The 19183-nt window shown below is 38.5% G+C and overlaps 1 protein-coding gene across 3 annotated transcripts in view; it reads right to left on the bottom strand.

The window, feature by feature from the left end:
- Positions 1-15018, bottom strand: part of RBM26 (RNA binding motif protein 26) — a 49979-nt gene extending 34961 nt beyond the window's left edge. For 2 of the 3 annotated variants that reach the window (XM_014250656.2, XM_005516433.2), the window contains exons 1-5: positions 14816-15018; positions 4025-4143; positions 3200-3336; positions 2203-2291; positions 1372-1583 (exon numbers count right to left, since the gene is read on the bottom strand). In XM_014250656.2, coding sequence (XP_014106131.1) covers positions 1372-1583; positions 2203-2291; positions 3200-3336; positions 4025-4143; positions 14816-14886 — 628 coding nt within the window. In that variant the 5' untranslated portion in view covers positions 14887-15018. The remainder of the gene's footprint in view (positions 1-1371; positions 1584-2202; positions 2292-3199; positions 3337-4024; positions 4144-14815) is intronic. The other variant, XM_014250669.2, reaches the window with a different exon arrangement.
- Between the last annotated feature and the right edge of the window lie 4165 nt (positions 15019-19183).

The following is a 19183-nucleotide window of genomic DNA, read 5'->3' as shown; positions in this document are numbered from 1 at the left end:
TTTTTTAAATAAAGGGAAGCAATGGCAAGAAAAGGGTAACCATTCCTTGAAAATAGTATAAAAGTTACAAATCTTTAATGTTTCAAGACAATGTTATTGTATCTTCATTTTGTTGATCTTTGTTTTCTGTTCCATGCAAACGCATGTATTTATTGCATGCAAAGCTTTGCCATAATAGGTGAAAGAATAATGCTTGACAGGTGTTGAACACTCCTGGGTAGATACAGCATGAAAAATGACCTTTTATTCTGAATACATACAAACTATTCTCTTAATTTTCAGGTATTACTACCAAATAAACAGTAAATATGCCAATTCAGACAGAATAGTTATTTCATTACATAAGTTAATAGACTTAAATAACTCCACATTAAAGAAACATTATGAAATATCTTAAAGATAGGTCATCAGTATGGGTAAAACCAGCTTTTTTCATGTTCTAAGAAAAAGAAATAAAGCTTTCACAATATTGTCCATAAGGTACTGTCACTTCAGTTTATGTAAATAATCCTTAAATTAAGACTTAATCATGTTGTAATCTTTTAGTTAAACTACTGCATGTTATTTAATTTTCTTGTTAGTATATCTGCTCTTATATTTTCAGAAATCTGCATTCTAGTTTTAAGGCTGGGTAACCAAGGCCTGTTTTACACAAAGAAAAATAATACACAGGAGAGTTCTACCAGACTGTTTTTACCCGTACATTATCTAAGACAGGACAAAGATTTAAAATTACTTTCAGTACTCTTTTCCAATTTACCATTAAAAGCTATTGAGAGGAAAAAAGCACTCTTTTAAGCTGAATAAGCAACCCCCTTTTTAAAGAAGTTTAATTCTACAAACTACTGTACTGAAGCCTTAAGTCCTACAGATATGTGCACAAATACAAATATTTACTGTAACCAATAGCCCTTCACCTATGACACTAAAGAGGGGACAAGACCAAAAGAACTGAGCTGTACTGTTCAGCTTGACACATCATTCACTGCCAACGAGCAATTTTTGCCAGTTCCACCTTTGTAGAGGAGTATTAATTTCTGTATCTCCCTAAGCCATATTCTGAGTTTCCTAAAACTTAATGAAATGGAAATAACTTTTATTTTTCTGCCTCACTTGCAACAATGCTTAAAAGTGGCCAGCATAGTCACCTCAATACAAAGGTACTAAATAAGAACAAGAGGGTAAGAGAGGAAAACAAGCACTGAGAACACAATCACAGAAGCCTCATTTCCACAGAAAACAAAGCTAAATTTGAATAAAGGAGCAAGAACAATAGGGGAAATTCTAGTACAGTTTGAACATAGTTTTCAAGTTTAGTTTCTAAATTTTGTAGAAAACATTCACCGTATTTTAGAGACCAACTGTTGGTACCTCTGCTTCGCGTTCTGCTCCGGCTTCTGCTCCGGTCTCGATCACGGTCCCGCAACCTCTCTTTGCTCCAACTCCTACTTCGACTCCTGCTGTAGCTCCGACTCCTCCCTCTCCGTCTGTTGTATCGATCCCTATAGGAATCTCTTCTGGGAGGATTTCGGTCATAATCCCTCTTCCGAGAACGTTCATCTTTTTTCCTTTCATCACGACTTCTAAAAATGGAATATTAGAGGTTAATTACAAGAATTATAAAGCCGTAATCTGAAATCTTAACTACTTAAAAAATTTAAGGAACGTCAAACTAGGGAGGGACTACAAATTTTTTGTAACTTATGGCTACTCCTTTCTTCTCAGAAGGATTTTAAAATTAATTTTGCTTATTCATTTTATTTTTACCACACCTAAGATTTTAAAACATATATCAATTTCTCTTTCTGCCCAATATTGCATATTTCCCAAGCTGGAAACACCAAGACTTACTGAAGGGAACACTTCTAAATCAAAATTCAAACTCATTATCAAGCAGAATAAATACTTCAATATAAACCACAAAATCTAACACCAGAATTACTCTTAAAACTCCAAGGACGATAGCTGTGCACAACTTGAGACAGGTTACACGGTTACAATGACGCACACTTGCCACTTCACTACATATTTGTACAAGCCATAGAAGTCTTCTTTTTAGGCTTGTAAGATGACAACACAGAAACAAACTATTTCATTCAGTGAAAAATCCAAATTCATTTGTTTACTGATAGAATAGTAAGGTTGATAGAATTCATTTGTTTACTGATAGAATAGATAGGGTTGGTAAGTAAAATTTTTTACCTAGTATCTCTGTAGCGAGAACTTGACTGAGGAGGGCTGTGATTTAATCTTCTAGAGAACTTCTTCTCTCGCTCTTCCTCTTTTACTATCTGAATTCAAAGCATATATATTAGATCAAAACATGATACACTAAAATGCAGACTTCTGCATAACCAAATAAAACCAAAAACTCTTGAACACTGAGCAATCAGCAGTAACACTGAAATCAAATATTTTAGTCTCTAACACAATCAGAAAATCTTCGTAACATGTTAATTTCTACTTCTAGGAATATTCAAAGCCTGTCTGAGAGAAAACAAAATAATCCTTAGAGTGCTGCACTGAAAATACTGCTGCTTTTACTGTAGGTAGACAAAAAATCACATTAAGGCTTTGGGAAGATTTGAGAAGGCATGGATATTCAACAACCAACACCAAAGTCTTTTTTTCATCAGCAGGTTATCTAGTTCAGCTCACACTTAAAACACTTTCACTCAGGCAAACCTAGGCTGCTATTGCAAAGCACAAACTTAACTCTTCTGGCTCAATGAGCAACATAAACACTTGTGACAAAAGGATGTTATCTGGATCAAGCAGATGAAGGAATGAGAATTGTCATTTAGAATGGCAGCCTGGATTTATGGAGAATAAAAGTGCAGCACAACTACAACAACAATTTGGTTCAGAGAACTAATGCAAGTCATACTGCAGCTCCTACACTACTCAATAACTTCATTTACCTTTGCCTCAGCAAAACCACTTTGGTTTACCTTTGAAACACCCACTTGTGTTAGAAAAATCAGGCAGTAGCACTCAACATGCCAAGCACAAATCTTTTGACTTATTTTAATGCTGTAATGTAATTATTAATAGTATTATAAATAAACAAAAATTATTATTGATATAAGCTATAATAAATTACTAATAACTATTACTAATAAACACTATGAAGTTAAACACATAAGCAAATTACATGAATGAGGAAAAAGATGTACATCTAAATTAAATCAATGCCCACCTCTTCTTTTTTTGTCTCTTTTTCTGGGTGCTGAAAAAATTCTACTTTCAGGCTTCCTGATGATGGCTGTTCTGGTGGAGGTAGGTAGCTTTTTGTATTCACAGCATCAAACAGTTTTTCCACAAATATCTGAGTTTCTAAAAGTATAGAGCATACAAATATCCATTATACAAAACCATGATTAACATTTGCTTTACAAATTAATAAATAAATAAACCCAAAAACCCAAACAAACAACCAAAACCAGCATTCAGCAAAAAGTTAAAACAAGAATACGAGTATTTTCTTTAAATACTGCATTCCTAATTTATATCTTAAACATTTACATTTACAGAGTCAAAAAACGTGTCAATAATGATCAATGTTTCACAAAAGTTTACAATTCTTGTATTATTTAATGTCTCTTAATAAAGCATCTGGAAAAATATTTCTGGCATATATATACAGAAGTTCAATACTTGCCCAGGGAAGTTGCGGATGCCCCAGCCATGGCAGCTCTCGAGACCAGGTCAGACAAAGCTCTGATAAACCTGGTCTAATGTGAGGTGTCCCTGCCCAGGAACTAGAGGATCTTTATGGCCCCTTTCAACCCAAACCATTCCCTGATTCTGTGCCTCTGTGATTACTAACAAAAAGTATATCTAATATATGCATACTAACCTATACACCTGGGCTTTTAAAAATTACTTTATGAAAACTGAATTACATTCTACAAAGTAACAAAGCAAATAAAGAGACCAAAGCCCAATTCTGTGGTAAATGATTGCTTGAATAAATTGAACAAGACAGAATTTTCAATCTTAATTATTAAGACAAAGCCCATACCTTTCTGAAGAAATACATCTAGCTGATCAACACACAATGCCTTCAGTTCCTTTTCACTTTTATCCTTCTTTACCAAGGCCAGAACATATTTAGCTAGGGCAGATGGATCTGCATCACATCTGCAAATAGATTAGTTAGAAAAAAAAGCAATTACATTACAGAAATTAATGTCTGAAACAGGTAAAACCATTTCTTACCAAAGCAACTGTAAAATACTAAGGTGCATTTTTCAAAACAGAGTCCACATACATAACATTCTAAGCATCACTTTCCTTTACAAGAAAACAACTGCCTAGAATATTTCCTAACAATACAGAGAACATCAGAGCAAACTATTTCATAAGAAACAGCTTCAACTGCCTGTTTTGTATTAAGAACCAAGACAACACTTCCCTCACTCCCCAAAGATGGAATCACAAATTCTGAATGTAACACTGAGTAACTGCTATCCGGGAAAAGTCAGTCTATCCAATTACAAATTAATACAGTGATACAGTAGAAGTGATGAAAAACAAAACAAAACAAAAAAAGTCAGACCCTTGAGTATTCTCCTAAATACACTTTTGAACATTCTTATTACTACTTACATATGAACACCATGAAAAATGAAACTGACTTTTTCAGTTTCAAACTTGGTTTCAAAAGCCCAGATTCATATATTGTAACGAACACTTCCATAAGAGGTACGCTGAAAATGGAGGAAAATTTAGGGGATCATTACCCATTTGACATCTGAATTCAGAATTCAAGCTATAATTAAATACAGAGTACCTCAATGTAGAAGTTGATGGTTGTATACACATCAACAAAGAACTCAGACTGAAGAAAGCCATGTATCCACATTCAGTAGAACATTATTTAATATAAGTGGCATTTTTTTTTATAATGTTTCACAAATAGGAACCTACAATGAACTTTGTGGTGGTGTAGTAAAGCCTGCCAAAGCAAGTGAGACTACTGCACAAAACTATTCATGCTTCAAAAAGAGCAACTAATGAATTGGTGAGACACTGGTCTTAAACAACTTAATCTCCTTATTTAGCACATACCAAAGGAAGACTTCAGGCCCCACAAAATAATGCAGGATTCAAGGGATACGTACTGGTCATGTGATACAGACAGCTTATTTGGGTGGTCATCAAAGTTTGTACTCATGTTTTAAAGAATGACAAGAGGAAAAAAAGCTGCATCAATGCATCCTAACTGTACATGCTTTCCAGCAAAAATAACCAGTAAGAAAAATTCACCTGTGGTCAGGGAGTGGTCAGGGAGTAGCACTGAATATGAATATTACACTAATACTGCTCTAGCATAGAGGTCCAACAGTCATAATAAAGGAGTAAGAAGCTTGAAATCCCTTCCATAATAAGTAAGATACAAATGATGAAGCTTAATTACTAATCTAAATGTTGATCATTGAAATAACATTATTTTGGACACTGGGCAAAAGAACCCAAATCCCTAAACAAACTTATCACACCACCTAATTCCTCTCACCAGAGAAACTTATCTCCTGCACAGCAAGCAACATGCCCCATGCAAACAGGGCAAACATTGCCACTAAGCAAAGGAAGCTGATCTGTCAGCATCACTTATGGATGGCCTGGGCCCAGCACACAGAGCCCTGAAGTTAAAGGTCAGAGCTTCAAACATAACCCAGCATCCTCTAGAAAGCAGGCAATAGTAGAATTTCATGCTGAAAAAGCAATTTGGGTTGCTAGTGGACGTACCTCTCTATTCCATGCTAGTCTGCTTTATTTATAGATACAGGAAAAGGGAGTTCATAATCACTTTACATTGCAAAAGAACCCACGCACACTAAATTAACAAAATGAAAATATATACTGTGAATCAAAAACCAGACTGCACACTGACTGAAAATTCTTCAGAAATTTTTCACACCTAGTTTGCCCCCTTCAAGTCTAACAATCCAGAAGAAAATATCCAAGCATCAAGTCACTGCACAACCTGATACAACCTCCAACGGTGAGTGAAGTATGCTGCAAGCATCTGAGCACATCAGCCAAGCAGATTATCTAAAAGCCCAGTGTTGACCAATATTCATCACAGGTTGCAATGAGGGCTCTCTCTCAGCCTTCAGCAGGCCGTAAGACGAAAATTTCATAACCTCTCAATCCCTGAATTTACAAATTATTAACTTTTTTTTACTGTTTCTTCATGCAACTTCAATGGCACTTCACTTTATCGAATACTTTCCCAGCTTCAAGCTGAATTGTGCCATAGAAAATTATTGTGCTGTTTTCATCATGACAGGTAGGGAGCAGACAATTTTCACATGATTATCCTCAGTTTTTCTTTTTTGTGATGTCAATTTCCGCAAATTTGTTTCTCATTCGATAATACAGTCAGCTGTCACTGTTCAGAATCTGCTACAAGTTACTTAAATGACATGCACTCAAAAATTAATAGGGGTGGGGGGGAACCCCAAGTCAGTCTAGAAGGTAAAAAATCTACTGCTCTTAGCTACTACAATGTTTTAATTCTCCAGCTCCTACAGCATTGACTATACAAGAACCTCATATTCAGTTTAAAGCAATACCCCTTTCATGAGCAGGATATAGACCAGAAAATCTTCTCTGGAAAGCTGCCTATACTGTAACAAACCATAAACTATCCCCAAAAAAAAACAAACCAAAAAAACCCACAAGACCAACAAAACCCCAAAATCCAAACAAACAGATGATGTTTAAAAATAATGAACAGTTAACACTTTCATTCTCTCTGCCATGATGACTTCAGAAATCTTAGCAATTCAGGTCCGCCCCAGGACCTGAACTCACCAACCCAACTCCAAGATGTGCCTATGAAAATATTCTCAATGAAAAAATACTTTTAATTTGCAAAACACAGAATCACTTTCTGCTGTGCACTCATGCACCTGTTTCAACATTTGTCACCCTGTATGGCCACATATGAACAATGCAAAACAATTGTACTGAATTCTACTATTATTATTATTCATTGTGTACAGGGGAATTTCTAAACAATAAGAATTTACATTATTTCAATTTCAGCTACTTAATAAATAATATTTTTTTAAAAAATACTAAAAGCAAATTATTTCAAATTGACACTAGTTAAACAATAATGAATAGAGTGAGTGTTGTGGTAGAGTGAGATGAAGATGCTTTTGTAAACCAGCATTAGGATTTTATGTGCTTTTAATTTTTTTTAAATTAAACTGCAAATGATCTTTACACAGACACAGGCTGACATCCTTTCTTAGGGACTGACTTGAAACAGCCTCTTCTGTATCTGTTCTCCAAAGCTTGGAAAAACCCACAAACAATTAATCCTTTTTCTCCACACTACTGCGAAGTACTACTATTTCTGTAAATAGTATCTTAAACAGATTTAACAAGTTGATAATCTGATCTTTTATTGCTTTCCAAACTGTTGTAAAATGCTTTTTTTTTAAGATGATGCTAAAATTAAATTGCTAGCAACCTCAAGTGGTAGAGAAGAGGACCAACTGGTCTCATGAAGTATAAAATAAAGTTTACAAAACTGGTTATAAAGAAAGTCTGCCTGAAAATTTCTTTATAGCTTTCAAGAATTCTAGACATGATCTTCAATTATTTTCTTTGGGGGGAGCTTTTTTAAAAAGCAATTCCTTCCCATTTTTCACGCAAACTTAATTTTGAAATGTTCTGTATAAATTCTCAATCCACTGGTTTAGTCAAAATCCACTGGTTTGGATTATGGGGCCTTGAATTTTTCTAATAAACAAGATCTTATGTTCTCTAGTTTAACAGTATTTTCTTAAGAGAATAGCAGCCTTTGTGTGCGAATAATACGCAATATGCTTGCTGTGTCTTTATTGTGTATACATGGATTTTTCACCGACTTTGAGCTAGCTTTGTCAGTTTTTCTAAACCTCTTTGTCTTGCATTTTATGCTCTTATAATCGACTTTGTTTTGTTAACAAGTAATGTGAGAATAAAGAAGACAGGAAAGGCACCCATGCTAACAGCAGCAAATATACCATATAGCACAAGGATTTATCATACAATGTATGTACCATGCTATATACTCAAAGATTGAAAGATAAGAGAGAAAGATCCATAACTGGTATCTCAGAAAAATTAGAGTACCACCAACACATTTCAAATACTCTAAGTTGCTCTAAAATGAACAAAAAAAATTATATTTTGCTTCTACTGCTCACTGAATTAAATACATTTTCAATTACTGAATAGAAGTTTGAATCCTTAGCTAAACTTGAATATAATGTGGTACATCAGTCCTCACCATAAACACAATCTGTGTATTACAAATGTGACAGAACTTTATACATAACTTAATTCTTAGATAACACCTGGCTACTAGAAATATGGTCACATTTATTGAAGCATGCAGAACTTTTCTCAACTCTGATTTCCCTATCTCCACCCCCTCAACATTCTGTAAGCATGCGCTGCATGCACTAATACGGACGTGCAATCAAAAATTTCTCCTCCTCTTTTCACTTTTGTGGTTTTTAAACAAACACCAGTTGGCACAAGTAATCTGAATTAATTTTCACAGCAGTGTGCTACCATTAAACACCACAGCATGTTTTCTTAGACCAAATTTCTGAATATATATCATTGTTCCTAGCAATGTTAAATGTTTTTACCTCTAGTAATACTTTTTTCAAGTCTGTATTAAGTCAGAAAATACAGTGCCTACTCCTCTCTATTAAACAAGGGAGACTGCTCATGTAACCTTGCTTTAATTAAACAGCATAGAATACATAGGCATAGATGAAAGAATTCTCTTGCTAGATCTTTACATGTTCTTCACAGAATTATACAGATAACTCCAACTGCTATGCAAGATAGAAGCTTCAAAAAGGAAAGCAATTCCCAATCAAATATTTTGCTCAATAACAGAAGAAAGTTTAACAAAGCTCACAGGAAAGTTCAAAAACCCATGTTTCTGACCTCACCTTGTTCTGCAGTTATTATTTGAAATTACTATTTCAAATAAAGATAAACCAGAAAAGCTGAAGCCGTCAGGGTAAATTTAAGCCTTAATTTTTTTGCTGTAAATAATATTAAAAAAAAAGAAAGTAATTTGGCTGAATCATCTCTCCGTACAGTCTTTCCTTCTTATTTGAATAATCTGGAATTCTTTGAACACTTTTTAACCTGTTTCCAATACTCAATCTTTTTAATATAAAATGTGTTCTGAGAACCCACTTTGACTTTTTGAATCACCAGGCAACTACACACATCAACCTTAATTGAGAAATTCAGTATATGTGGAATAGGTATTAAAGATGATCACAAAAACACATTACTGGTGTGGCTGTATGTTCAGAAGCCTTTATTAATACATAGTTTACACTGTATGCACACACTACTTTTTTAAGATGTAAAGACAACACAAGAGGATTTTTTCTTCAGTTTTAAAATTAATGTACAAACCAAAAAGATGCTGCAAATCCTGAAACTAGTGACTTGACAAATTTAAACTACCACAACACACTGAAACCTCAAAAGCATGTCTGCAGTCCTCCAGGCAACAAATGGTGTTGCTGTAAAGGAAATAACATGTAGGTGCATGCTATTTGTCATGCTCTGATCCTGAGAGTTAATAACCTAAATATCAGAGTCTAGTTTTGTTGCCTGAAGACTGATTGCTAAAATACTGCTCAGTTCTTGACATTAACCAAGGTGGACATGGCTGTGTTTAAAAGCTGAGAGAAATGCTTTGTACTTTCAGGGCTGAGTGGGTGCAGAAAGACGTACACTGCATACTGGGCCGTGCAGCCAGCCTAATTCAGGCAGTTGCACCACTCTGTTTGTTACTAAAAAAAAATTCTATAAAAAGCTATGATGTTCAGTAAGTGAAATGAATGACAAACTCATTCAGCAAGATCCAACTTTTATCTTGAGACATTATCGTGGCTGAGAAGGACCACTCTTATGATACTCACTTTCATAAACTCTTTAATAGCACTTAAAGCAATAGAAAGACATTGAGGAACACTGCAGCCTCCAAAGCCGCTATTCAAGCAAGTGATGCCATTAAATCAGTTCTAAATTATTATGATACACAGAGCTGACATGTCCATACAGCTGCAACCAGTAATTGGCAGCCTAGAATGCCACCCCTAGACTCAAGACAGCTCTCATGAGGCAGAACAGCTGTCAGCTTGCTGGCTCTTCAACACACATTCAATGCAGAAAGCAAAATTCATCACAGTGTCTCTGTGACTTGCAATCTAGTCAAAGGGGTTTCACTTCACTGTCGACACTCACTGTAAAAACAAAAAAAGGTTTCCTGTAACAGGAGTAATTTTCTCCTTTTTATTTTCTGCTTTCAAGTATACCTAATAATACCAATCATTTAATACTACTGTAATATTTTTACACAGAAGCTTAGCAGTATCAGCACTCTAAGCTAGGAACCTTGATTTCTCAAATACAGTAGCTCTCTATGTCAGGTGAACAGACTATCAAGTTTCATAACAGATGTAAAAAATAACTAGTGTTAAAAATTACATACCACTGATACGCATTTGTGCTTTATTTATCTTAGTTACAAATAAAACCTTTACCTTAGTTATAAATAGCTTCATGCAAAGTGTTAACAAAGTAAGTGAAATGAAGGGCAATGCTTATTGCTTCTGAACTTCTTAGGAAGTTTCATGGAAAATGAGAGAAATCTCATGGTGGGTCAATGAGTGTTATGAATAGGATGATGTGCCACATGAAAGGAGCGACAAGGGTTTTCATTTTAACTTATTTCTATGCTTTCAATGTCCTGGCTTATTAGCATAATCCTTACACCATTGTTAAAACTTTTTTTATTCACTACCTTTTGTCAGTAAGCTACCTGTGAAGCCACAAGGGCTGAAAAGCTTGACAAACAAAGAATATTGAGGGCATAACACCAGAGGATACAGATCATTTGCCATAAAAATATTCCAATGATAAATATACTCAAAATATTCTTTAAACAATTTTCATTTTATTCCATCTGATGTAAATCATTACAACACCACATTCTCTTACAGCATTCACCAATGCAAAATACCTTTCCATTTCAATGAGGTATGCCTAAATACTGCACAAATGTTGTTGTAGGCATTTCATCTTTTTTTCAAGTTTGGTTTAGTACAGGAACAAACCTTCACAAAATTGTAAATATAGTGAACTGGAAAAAAATTAGATATGGGAGCCTTAATCAAATTGAAAGTAAAATTCAGTGGGCCACAGAAATATTACAATTTAATTTATTTTATAAAAAGTAATTAAAACAAAGGAAACTTCCCAGTGTAGAGAATTAGGGCAAGGGAAAGAACATTATAATGTCTTAAAAGTGAAACTGTGAGTGTAGCATTAGACAAAAATTTTTTTTCAAAAGCAGAGATTTAAACAAATTCAAGGGAAAAAAAAAAATAAAAATACCTACTTGGAACTTTGCCAAGCCAGATCCTGATATCCAGTAAGGACTATATACACAGTTTACAGAGTATCTGGAATGGACTTGCAGAAAAGAAACCCATCACAATTGACAGGCTCAGTGAATGCCTTGTTAGTACAGAAATCAGAAGTGACAGGCATACGGTTATATTCCAAGTTTAGCATTATTTTCCAACTTTTGACAGAAACCATGCCACAGACAAGAAAGTGTGTAACACTAGAAACTTAGATCACTGCTGTCTGCAAGCAATGAGCATGACTGGTAACAAATGCCTTCTTTACAGAGCTGACTGGAGTTGAATGTACAAGATAATTCTAGTCAAACACAGAGTAGCAGCAACACAAAAAGCCTCTTGCCACTTTGTTTGTACTGGTACTACATTTGCATGGCTGTATCTGCAATGATTCTGTGTGTATATTTAGCAAGTCTCTGTACACCACACAGAGCTGCACAAAGAGTTATTTCCAAAATGAAAAAAAAAACGGAGCCTCTTCTTGAAGAGCTGTTGAAAGCTCCTGGAGACCTATTACCCCTCAAATGGAGCTGGACTGTGCAAATGCTCCAGCATGCAGCATCTCCAGTCATGCAACATCTTGTTGCAGTTTCTGCCTCACTGCAACAAGACAAAACTCAGATAAGGCCTTTTTGTATGGATGATCACCAAGGCTTTGCCAAAGGCATTAGAGTAGTCCAAAACAAACAAACCTACCCAACAACCTACTACTAACAAAAAATTCCAAATCTTAAATCCTCCATCTGTCTCTTTCAAACATTCTTGTCTATGAACAGTGTTTCCCAGAGACCCCATGTGAAAGCAGTCCAACTACCAAATCATGTCCAGTCCATATAATTACATAACACACTTGTTTCATTATATTAATAAGTCTGCACTTTTAGAACTTCTAAAGATAAAATGAGACCATTTTTGTGGCTATTGCTGTATTTTAATTCCGAAGCATTATGTTTCAGAAGTACATGCATTATGGCCTTTGGAATAAGTTATACATCCTGATTAAAAAATGCCAGCTCCTTGGAAAAGGCAGCTTGGAATGTGCAGCATGTTCTAACTACTCAGCTCTAAGTAACTAGCACATAAATATAGAGCTAGACATGTTTGTATAGCATTTATTTACGTTTCTTCTTAAATGCACTTCTCCTCTTAAAACCACCAAGACACCACCTCCATAATGACATAATACAGTGGCATCTTTCTTAATGTAGTTAGGACAAGCTACGTATCTTGCAACTAAGGTTTCTGAAACAGCCACTAGACAAAAACCACTTGGCACTTTTGTTTCATTAACAGGAAAAGACAAGTCAAACCCATTTTTGGGCTACAGCAACACCTCCAGAGGATCACAGCAGTTAGCACATCACATGCACTAGTAGTGCAACAGTTACTTCTTTAGAAGTAGCTCCACACTGAAATTTTCATACAGCCAGAAGCTATGGCTGTAGTCACACACTTCAGATAGCTGACACCAAAAGCATCTCCAAGAGTATTTGACTGCTATGAAAGGACAATACATCTCCACCAATTCTAACACCTTTTCAACAGTGCAGTTACACAGGACACTGAAGAAAACTGAACGACAGTGACTGCTGGTTTGTTTCCTCTCAAAGCTAAAAATTCAGAGAACTCATCATCCAGACCAGCATCTCCCTAGCTCTCCGCAGTTTTCCAAAACGGCAGGCACACTTGATCTGCTCACACACCACATTAAACCTAACAGATACATGCCGGTCCTCTTAGTGAAAAAAGCAGAAAATTGCACTGATCACGAAAGCTGAAAATCTCAATTTCACCCTTTAACTGCTGACTATTGATAAGAGAGCTCATTGGTTTACCACTCAAACAAAGAAACACGGACCAACCTGAGCTGTTCCAAGCCTCTTAACCAGCACACTCTAAAATACTGACATCAAACTGCTGATTGCCAGTAACAAAACGTTCATACAAGAAAGTACCCAGAAACTAATAGTGAGCATCATGTAGCAGACAACTAGGGAAGTCTATTACCCCAGAACACTAACCCAACAGAAAAAGTAATTCACCTTCCCCAAACTACAACTTTACAAGATGATGCCTTTTTTTCCCCAAAATTAAAAATCTTAAACATCAAACCTTTTATAACAAAGAGACTCAGTGCAATTTGCTGCAGGTCTAATTCAAAGTCCACTGAAAGTAAATTCTCAGTTCATCTATTTCAGTGTGGTCTGGATTAGACCCTATGGAATAAAGGAGAAGCACTACCTCTCCCCACCACCTCAAAAAAAGGCCCCAAACAAACAAAAGAACAACCCAAGTAAAGCTCTCCTAAAAATGTTCCAGCATTTTATAACTTTTTCAACTTATTTCAGCATAAGCCCTACAAATTATATCTGTACATACATATACTTAACTAATAGCTATGGAAACCATAAAGCAAATTTTGCCTGCCCCACCATCTGAGCTCTTCAAGAGTAAAACCTGCAGTGGGCAAACACCTCAGTGCGATAGTTAACACCAGACTGAATTCAAGAGTTCTAGCTCATTTAACTCAAATCAAACTCCAGCAATTTAATTCAGACATGTTAAAATAGTGGTTCAGAATGACAAGAAATGTGTATGCTTTCATCTGTAGAGATCATATTTCCAAAAAATAAACCTTTAAAACTAAGTTCACACTTCAGTTCCACTAAAATACCACTCAAGGAGGAAGACACATTTGCCAAAAAGCCCCACTTACTCACATGAATGTTATGCTTAGAGGCCACGCACAGATACACAAACAAGCAAATTATTTTCTGGGGCTCCTACTCCCAAGTCCTCTACTGATGCAATTTTTATTAGGGGAGGGGAAACCAGAGAGAGTCAAATACTCAAAATAACCAAGAATGATGTGCGACGAGTCTGTAGAAAATGCTACTGGGAAGATTCCAGGATCCCGCAAGACGTCCCAGGGGCACCTGAGCTCTCTCGGAGAATGTCCCTGCACAGGGCGGCGGGCCGTGCTCATTATCGTGGCCTCTCAGGGGGCCGAGTGCGGGGAACAGCGAGCTGCACACCCAGCGTCTCCCGCTCTCCCTGGGCTACAAAGGGAAGAGGAACGCGGTCGCTAGGGGGGGAAGCTGCATCCTCCGGAGGGAGATGGTCCTACCTCCCGGCCGAAAACGACGACGGGAGAGCGGGAGAACGACGCAGCCCCTCACACACGGCGGCCGGCGAAGAAGGGCGCTGAGAGGGCATCTCCTGGGATGCCCTCCCGGGACTCGCCGGCCCCGCGTTTCCCGCCCCTGCGGATCCCCATCTTCTGCAAGGGGAACGTTTATTTCGAGGGGGAGAGAGGGCCAGGAAGGGTCGCGGCTACTCACATGGGCTCCAAGGTTTTGCTGAGCCAGGATTTCAGCGCCTCGAAGTTTTCTATGATCATTTTAACCACCATCCAGAGCGGCCCGGGCCCCCCGCCTCCCCGCCAGCAGCAACAGCAGTAGCAGCAGCCCCGGCGGCGGGGTCCGCGCCGCCCCGCCGGCCGGCACCCCGGTTCCCGCCGCGCCTCCCCGCACCCTCCGCCGCCGCCCGGTTCGGTAGAGGCCGCCCGGCAGGGGCCGAAGGCCCAGCGACACGGAGGGGGCGGAACCAGTCGAGCCGCGGCTGCTTCCCGCGGGCCCCGCTCTCGCCGCTCCTGTGCTGGGGAGCGCGTCCCGGGCGCTGGGCGGGTTCCCCCCGCCGGAGGGCGGCGCGGCCGAGTGTGGCGGCGGCGCGGTCCGGGACGGGCGGCCCCCCCGCCGCCCTGAGCCGCAGCGCCCGACGGAGCGAGCGCCCGAGCGAGCGGGTAAGATGGCGGCGCACCACTGTCGCGAGAGCTCAGTGTCTCGCGAGGCCGGGCGGCGCGCGGGGGCTGCCGGGAGGCGGGGCCGGGCGGGGAACCCGCGGTGCGGGGGTGAGGCGGCCCGGTAAGGCTTCGGAGCTCACACGGTCGGTGGTGCTGTGGCTGGACGGAACAGTGCTCTAGGGCCAGAAGAAATACCATTGTGTATTCCCGACTGGTGTTTGAATGGCGCATGTACTTGTTTTGTTTCCTGGAAACGCTGATAGCCTTACCTAATGTGATCACGGAATCACAGAACGGGTGGGGTTGGAAGGGACTACATTGGGTCACCTGGCCCGGTCACCTGAACAGGGTTGCTTCCAGATCGTTCTTGAATAATGCGTTTGAGGCGCACAACCTCTCTGGACAATCTGTTCTTGTGCAGGGGCACCTGCATGGTCAAGAAGTTCTTCCTCACATTCAGGTGGAACTTTCTGCGCATCAGTTTCTGCCCATTTCTTCTTGTGCTGTCAGCACCATTGAGCAGAAGTTGGCTCCATGCTCTTGATGCTCTCTCTTAAGATATTGATGAGATCCCCTATCAGTTGTCTCTTCCTGAGACTGCACAGGCCCAGCTCCCTCAGTCTTCCCTTGTAAGACAAGTGCTCCAGCCCCTTAATCATCTCCATAGCACCTGGACTTGCTCCAGGAGCTCCATGTTTCTCTTGTGCTGAGGAGCCCAGAAATAGACACAGCACTTCAGACACACTCAGGGCTGAGCAGAGGGGTAAAGTCATCTCAACCTACTGGCAATGCTTTTCCTGATGCACCCCAAAATACCATTGGCCTTCTTGGCCACCAGGGCACACTGCTGGCTCATGGACAGTTTGCTGTCCACCAGGACCTCCAGGTCTTCCTCAGCAGAGCTTCTTTCCATCAGGTCGCCCTCAATCTGTACTGGTGCTCGGGGTTATTCATTGTAATAAGCCCACTACCTGACACAGTTGCCTCGTGTCTCTGGTCTCCCAGCAGCAGAGAGCAGCCCTGCAATTTCCTGGGAAGCTGGGAGTTGCTGCAATAAGGAACCGCACTCCGGACAAGCAGGGAGGCACAGCTGGTACTCCCCAGGGAGTACCAGCTCCCCACAAGCAAACTGCCATAAATGTTTGCAACTGGCAGGAAAAGGAAAAGCATCAAAATATATATTTTTTAAATTTTTAATTTTTTTTATTTTTTTATTTTTTTTTAAAGAAGAGGTGGGACCAAAAGAAATATGTTTGAAAACATGGGAGTTGGCAGCAAAGTTCCATGAGGGGAACCAGCTTCTCAGGGTGCCACTGGCAGGGGAGCCCAGCCCATGCTGCTGCTTGGACATTCCCATGGACAGCGGTGGTGGGAGCACATAGGACTGCCCCCTGCACATCTGTGCCCACTGGTGTGGCACCTTCCCATGAGGAGTTACATATGTGCTGCTTTCTCTGGTACCTGGGGTTAAGCAAGCACTGAAAGAAAATGTCCCCACTCAATGTCCCTCAGTCAGCTTGATCTGTGCTTCTGAAAGATCTGCATCCCACCTGAGCTCCTGAGCTAGGCATTCTGCACAGGCAGTGCACAAAGGCAAATGTTTCACAGAAATCATTCACTCTGCCTTTCTCAGGCTGGCTCCTGAGCTGCCTGCCTGGTGTTCTCAGAGGGAGAGGAACTTCAGGTTATCCACTGTCACTGAGATAGATAAATGCGAGCTGGAGGAGGCTAAAGCTGCCTGTACACAATTATTTGTGACTTGATTATCAGCCTTGAAAGTTTGTTGAAGACTGGAGAGCATGGCAAGTGTGGCAAACCAACCAAATAAGCTGCCAGTTTAGTAGGTACTTTGGTGAGGACTTCCCAATTATAAGATACACTTCAGTTTCCCTGCATAGATGAGAATGAACAGTGCATCCTGTCAGTAAACAGAAAATCACCAGAGCCTGAAATTTTCTGGAGACTGTTCTATAAACATGTAAAAAGTCCTCAATTCACAGTTACCAACTTGTAGGTTAACTCCCTGTGAACATGTATAAAAGGTCACTACCCCTGGGATTCTGATGGGTCTCTGGAGGGACAGGCATATAGAGATAGTGATAAGAATCTTAATTTGATTTTGGATCCATCCCTCAATCCTTTGCAAAAGCCAGTGTCCAGTGAAAATAATTTAGGCAAGCACTGCATTCAGATAAGCACTGCAACTACATTTGATCCTTGGATATACAACAGCCTGCAAAAAAACACAGCCTCTAAGGCTTCCCCACAGAAATGTACGGATATAATCACGGTAGCAACTTTACTGATATTTCATTTTCTAAACTGCTTTTTAAACCATTTGGAAGCACAATACTGTAAGTAAATTAAATTAGTGATCACCAAAAGGTTTTCACAAATGCATTTCATGCACTGGATAAGACTCGCATGTGGCAATTTTTGAACATTTCTGTGTTTATAGAAGAGTGCTGTTATTACACTTCTGTAGTGATATTCAGAAAAACTGTAATAAATAAATAAATAAATGATTACATTCCTAGTTCTAGAGTTTGCAGACTTGAAATATTAAAAGCTTTGTAAATATTTACATCCCACATCTTCAGAAGTGACTGCAATGTTTTGTAGCATCTTTTGGACAATGTTAATTTAATTTCACAGCTGGAATTACAGGAGTGTGAAATAAAACTATTTATTAGGTCTAGGAAATAATTTCCTCTGAAATATAAAGTGTCTTCTATATATAAGATGGTTTCTGTTTAAGATGCAATACCTTTAGGTTCTTAATAGAAATTTTTAAAACACACACACAAAAAAGGAATAGCTTTTACATAACTCAAACTTCATTCACATGTGAAATCAGTACTTTAACCAAAACTAAAATCATGAAGATCATGTTTCATTTAAGGCAACATAAGAACCTGTACAAAGGGTCAAAGTAATAATTAACTTCTACAATGTCATAATTTCTGTAAGACAAATAAGTTTTAATTTCTCCTGTAGCTGTTCAATATAAAATTTGCAAACTGTTAAAGGGAAAAAACCACTTACCCTAAATTTCATACCTATATGTACAAATAAAGCCTTGAAGGGGATAACAAGAAAAAAAGAACACATTGAACAGCTGTCCTTAGGTTTCAACAATTTAACACTTTCATTTAAGAAATCATTTACATCTGATACATGACAGTGATATTCCATATCATGTATATGACCTATGGGTACCAAATATTTAATAGGAACTAAGTGACAAAATAACAATTGCAAAACTTTGAAAATTGACATATCTATTGTGTGAATTAATATAAATGTTGCATTTTAACATCAATAAACTCAAAATATAAATAAACTGTTATGAAAATTAAGTAATAGAAATCTAATTCTCTTACTTATTCTTGCATCATAGACTCCTAATAGCCCTTTTGACCTATGAAACCTTTGTTAAGTTCTTTAAAGTAGTTATGTTTTCATGTATAATAACTTCCAAAGTTCATAAGTTTGGTGTGCACTTAGTTTGCAGTAGTCTTATCTAACACAATGTAGTGACCTTTGATGTCTAAAAACAATGGGTTGCATTTACTCACCTTTTTATTGGATCACCTGCTAATGTGAGAGCTGAATGTGGGCAGTGAAGTTGAGAGATCGATCCTTCCTGACATTTCTTGAGATTTTGTTTTCACTGACTCCTCTCCAAAGCCATTGAACTTGTGCTCATAAGCAATCTTTGTCAATGTGTAAAGCTGCAATTTTTAAGTGTTAAAGCTGACATTTTCTTAACTGTCCATAGATGTCTTTTAAAGTCAGATTTGTCCCTTTTTTTTTTTTTTAAACACAAAAAGTCACTGTAGAAGAGAATAGCTTTTAGGCACATCATCCATCTTTTTGCCTAACCTATACTACCTTCATTAGTTTC

The sequence above is a fragment of the Pseudopodoces humilis genome, chromosome 2, assembly GCF_049639895.1.
Source record: "Pseudopodoces humilis isolate 2021_Gansu_Grassland_sample_001 chromosome 2, ASM4963989v1, whole genome shotgun sequence".
NCBI lineage: Eukaryota > Metazoa > Chordata > Aves > Passeriformes > Paridae > Pseudopodoces > Pseudopodoces humilis.
The sequence above is the reverse complement of the archived record's forward strand: the minus strand, read 5'-3'. Positions and strand labels throughout refer to the sequence as shown.